The sequence below is a fragment of the Rhipicephalus sanguineus genome, chromosome 9 (genome assembly GCF_013339695.2).
Source record: "Rhipicephalus sanguineus isolate Rsan-2018 chromosome 9, BIME_Rsan_1.4, whole genome shotgun sequence".
NCBI lineage: Eukaryota > Metazoa > Arthropoda > Arachnida > Ixodida > Ixodidae > Rhipicephalus > Rhipicephalus sanguineus.
Genome location: NC_051184.2, coordinates 119,733,857 through 119,739,128, shown reverse-complemented (window position 1 = coordinate 119,739,128; position 5,272 = coordinate 119,733,857). Strand labels below are relative to the sequence as shown.

Genomic DNA, 5,272 nt, shown 5'->3' with positions numbered 1-5,272 from the left:
CATCAGTATGGCATCTTTGGGACTATGGCATCTTTGGGACGTATCTGAATTTGTAATGCAGGGATATGCGATAGGTGCGTGTTTCCTCGGCATGAGTGGTTATCAGTATTGTACTATTTATATTTTTTAAATCAATTTTTGTAAATGTTTTGGGTTTGTTTGTAACTATGATACGAGATTGTATAAAAGCATCGTGTGTCCGTCCAATAAAATCATTTGAAAGTTTGCACTTGTGTTCATGTGGTTCTGTCTTTGTCCTCAAAGTGGTGTGCAATAACGTAACAATGTATTTCTTGTACTTTAACTTATTTTCATTTCCTGGGCACAAGTCGGCACACAACACATCTGCCGATTTGTCCAGCATGTAATACAAAAACTATGATAGACGAGTCAGTTACGCGACTGAAAATCACGTAACATCACTTAACAACTATTTACGAGACTGAAATCGCATATCACGGAACAACTAGTCACGCGACTAAAAACTACATAACATCATGTAATAACTAGTCGTGTGACCAAAATCATGTAATAACTAGTCACATGACTAAAAATCCCGTAACATCATGTAACTAGACACGTGAATAAAATCATGTAACATGACGAAGTACTCGCACGACTAAACATCATGTAACACTGAGTTCCGTGACTAAAATCACGCAACATCGCGTTATAGCTAGTCACGTGACATGTTCCCACCAGAAACCACGTTGCAGCCAGTCACTTGACTAAAAGCACATCATGTAGCAGGTAATCACGTGACATGTGTAGCCAAGTCTAGTCTAGTTTAGCCATACTTAGTACTAGTAGCAAAAGCTTAGCACCTCAAGTAAAACCTTGGCATTACTAGCAAAACTTGGCTAGGTTGAACACTAGCTCCGCTGATGGTTTGAGCCTTGCGCTACTAGTGCAAGCTGCACATTTCTTGTTCAGCTCGCTTTTCATTTTGCTGTTCACGCATGCACAGATCATTCAATTTCGTAGGGATCGAGAAAAAAAAGGTTTACCTTGCACATAATTTATGTGCGGGCCAGCGCAGTGCACTTAAGGCAGTTAACTGGGTTAGTTGGAATACTGAGCTTTGACGCATTTCCAGTGCATGTCCACGTTTCTTTTTTCTTTTCTTTTTCACTTAAGCGTTGGAAACGTGCAGTGCACCTAGTGCAGGTAACCATGTATTTGATTTCCCTTACAAGTAATGGCTGCTGGTTCGCCCACCGACTGCAGTCATGTATGGTTAAAAATGCCCATTATCCTGCAACATTTCTTTTTCGTTCAATCTGTCAAGTGTACAGGGCCCACAGATGCCCACATGGTACCCCTGCCCAAAAGAGTAACTCGCAAGGATATCATTAAAAAAAAAGACATTTACTCTGGCAACAGTGCTTAATCTGTTTCATCAAAATCATCAACATCACTGCTCATGTCCTCCTCTTCAGAAGTTGAAGACAAAGCCATGTCCTGCACAATGTCTGTGTCCCCCTCAATAGCTACTTCGCTGTATTTCCTTGCACCAGCATTCTGCTTCCTCTTCTCCTTGACTGTCTCTTTCTGTTTGGGGTCTTCTCTTTTCTTTGCTCCCTTCTTTTTCCGTCTCGGCCTGCCATCGTCAGAGTCCGACTCAGATTCCGGCAGCTTTGTCAGCACCTTGCCATGGGCTGCAGTCTCTTGCCTCTGGCTTCGCAGCTTGCTCCACTGCTCATAGAACCTGCTCCAAGGCGTCCCTTCTTGCTTCCACCTCTGCTCGAGGTTGTCCAGCCCCTGAGCATCACCAAGTGCGATGTTGCAGTTGGTCCGGCGATTCTCAATGAACCTGTAGTTCTCTTCCATCTTCTCTGCGAGTTGCTTCACTTTCTTCGTGTAGTTTGCAACCTTGCATTTTTTGGAGAACTCCTTCAGGTAGACCAGGGCTGGGAGAACCAGCTCTGGAAAGGCCACCGAATGAGAGACACTGGACAGGTACTCCAGGACGAGCTCGTAAAACGTCTCGATGACGGCGTCGCGGAAGCCACTCTCTTTCATCTGTGCCGGCGAGACGCGCAACACGCAGCTCAGCTCCAGAGGCCGCATGGATGCTGCCGAATGCTTCTGGCCAAAGTTGACAACCGTGCACACTTCCAAGAGGTGGGGCATGACTGGAATGAAGACGCCCGTGCCGGACGACAGCTGCATGAGACCGCGAACCAAGTGAAACCTCAACGGGACGTACTTCGCAGCTGGAATCAGCTGAATGGTGCCGACCATGGTCTGAACCAGTGGATAGACGAGGGGCTGGAGCGTTTTGCTCGGGGACACTGTCGCCAGCAGGTGGCACCACAGGAGGCAGCAGTGGATGTACTGCCAGTTGTAGACGGCCTTGCAGGTGTCCTTTTTTCGAACGGTCATCGCGTTCCTGAGGTGAATGGCAAGCTGCCTGATGTAGAGGAACGCGTGCTGATAGGCCAGCCCTTCGTCTCCAGAGTAAGCCTCGACGAGTGAACGCTTCATGAAGTTGATGAGCGGCCACGTTGTGGGCGAGGTGAACTTGCAGTTGCGCACGTAAGACATGTACATGTGCTTCAGCACGGTGTCGTGGTAGTTGCGCGGAAGACCACGGATTGTGCGGACGAGGCAGACAAAGGCGACAACACGAACGCTCTCCTCCGCCTCGCACCAGAGTTGCACGAGACGCTTGAGAAGCGCCTTGGCGACTTGCGGGAAGGCGACGTAGTACGGAACTAAAAACAGGATGTGCCTCAGGAGCACCGAGACGAGCTGTGGCTCGGTCACAGCAGTGATGAGCTTGACCACGTTCATGAGGTAGGTCTTCACGACAACCGAGGCCTTCTTCCAGCTGTGACTTTTGGTCGGGTCAAACGATCTGGACTCGTCCTGAACCACCGCAGGCTCCGGTAGACGCAACACTTTGTGCAGAGCAGGCACCAAGTCGCTGAGACAAAGTTTGACGACGGCATTGAATATGATCTGCCCTTCGACTTTGAACGGACTCGCGTGCTTCTTGGAGTCTGCACCCAACTCGTCTCCCTCTGCTTGCAAAACGGCCGCCTTGAAGCAGTTGACCACTTCCGCGATTTTACGCAGCTCAGGCTTTGTCTGCAAGTCTCTCTCGAACCGATCGATGTCCTCGAGTTTGAGCAGCTGCTTCTTTTTGGGCACTTCCTCGGGCTCTTCCTCCTCTTCGTCTCCCTCGGCGGTGTAGAAGTCGAGCAGGTCCTTGTCGTGTTCTTCCAGGTACTGGTAGAAATCGGGGTCGGTGTCCTTCAGCTTGCGGACTATTTCCTTCTGCTTTTCGATGTCCACGTCGGACTCTTCTTCGCTGCTCTCCATGCCTTCAGCGTCCGAATAACTGTCCGAGTCTGCCGAGCAGTCACGCTTCGTACTCGCTTCTTTCTTGGCTGCATTATGCGGCACCACTTCGCCCTCACTACTTGCCTGCAGCTTTTCGTCGGAGCGCCGTTTCTTGCGTTTGAGAGGTCTTTTCGGTTTCGCCGCTGACAGCCGGTCCGTGCCAGAGCCGAGAGACTCACTTGCTGTGACGGCGTGATCGTCTTCGGAGTCCGAGGAAAATCCTCTTTCCATGAACTCTTCGACGCTAACGTCGCTGAGCTGTTTCTTTCGCATTTTATGCTTTTTCATTGGGGCCATAATCCCAAAGCACCGCCAACACGATTGAACACACGTGCAGGACGACGTAACGACGCTTACCAACGTGCACGCGGCCGCGGCTCGCAATTGGCCTGGCTTTGTACGGCGCACATGAATCACTCAAGAAAAATACAGAAAAATAAAATTTACACAGTCTGTATGCTCGGATGTCTTATACGTTTACTGTATAGATAAAAGTAAATGCATGTATTATTAAAAGTCCTCCAGCGTTAAATCGAGGCATGCTTAACGAAGAAGTACGAAGCTATGGCACGAAGCGAAGTTGTGCGGCGGCCATTTCCATGGCGCGTAATTTAACGACGAATTCGTACACGTTGGACTGAACTTGGTCGTCTTCAACAATTTAACCCTGTTACTGTGGTACGGGACGTCCTCAGTAGACGGTACGTGTTACTAACAAATAAGGAATATATTGTGCAACCTCTGCAAGTACGGAAGGAAGCGGAGATATCAGTCTTTTGGAACGCTGTTCACGGTGTGGCGACACAATCTGCGCAGCCACCACGCAGCCTCCGTCTCGTCACTGATTAGCCCGGCATGACACAGCTACCTGCTGCAACACGCTTCCGATAAAAAGCAGCGCCACGCAGTTTCACCGGAGGCTTACGTCACCACTGCTGGCTATATAACCCAAGCTACCAAGCTTGGTTTCGTGTTTTGTTTCTCTAACCTTCCGAGGCGCAGCATCGGCATGCTTGCCCTGCTGCTGCTACTACGTTAATAAACCTCGTTTCGTTTTATGTTGGGATCCGTCCTTCACCGACCCGCGTCCCACATCTGGTGACCCGGACCTTCGAACACGCAACCGGCGCTGCACCGCTGCCACCGAGCTCCGCAGCCATGGTCCAGCCTGCTGAAGCCTGGCAGCCACAGTTCGACCCGCCTCTGCCACCGTTCCGGACATACAACCTCGAGTCCTGGTTTGAGGAGTTCGCGGCGGCGTTGGAGCTTAACGGCATCTGGCTGCAAGCATTCATGTTTGAGGTACTAGAGTACCACCTTCCGCGTGACCTCAAACGCAGCCTCACCTACTTCGCGTGGCGTGCCCTCGCCCTTGCGATGATCTGCGGGACGCCGTGCTCGAGTTTTACGGCATCGCACCCGCCGCAGCAGCCGTGCCCGCACTCGCCGCAGCAGACGAGCCCCCGGCACCGCCCGCGACGGCAGACGAACCCGCACCATGGCCAGTCGGAACTGTTCCCCAGCCGATAACAACCGGCTACACATGTGGCGGGGACCACCCTCCCGCGCCAGTCAGCTGTGATGCGTCCAACGCACTATTGTTGGCGTTGCGTCGACCACTGCATTTGGACCACCCTCACCACCGGCAACACCAACGCATCCATCTGCTTGGCTCGCTGCCGCGAGCCACGCACAATCATCGTGGTCCTCGCCCGCTGCATTGGTTCGCAGTGCCGTCCACCGGAACTGGTGGAACTCCTTACGCCTCCCGGACTTCTACAAGCCCTGAGGGCTCTCCACTCCGCAGGGGGGTGATGTGGCGACACAATCTGCGCAGCCACCACGCAGCCTCCGTCTCGTCACTGATTAGCCCGGCGTGACACAGCTACCTGCTGCAACACGCTTACAATAAAAGGCAGCGCCA

General features: G+C 51.6%; 1 protein-coding gene across 1 annotated transcript; it reads right to left on the bottom strand.

Annotated features, from left to right (window-relative positions):
- Positions 1–1,349: 1,349 nt before the first annotated feature.
- On the bottom strand, positions 1,350–3,708 carry LOC119406074 (nucleolar complex protein 2 homolog). The gene has a single exon (XM_037672933.2). The coding sequence runs from the start codon at positions 3,643–3,645 to the stop codon at positions 1,387–1,389; it is 2,259 nt and encodes a 752-aa protein (XP_037528861.1). The 5' UTR covers positions 3,646–3,708; the 3' UTR covers positions 1,350–1,386.
- Positions 3,709–5,272: the final 1,564 nt, after the last annotated feature.

Bases quoted from the DNA above. Each gene is read 5' to 3' on its own strand.
- LOC119406074 (XM_037672933.2), bottom strand. From the start codon at position 3,645: ATGGCCCCAATGAAAAAGCATAAAATGCGAAAGAAACAGCTCAGCGAC.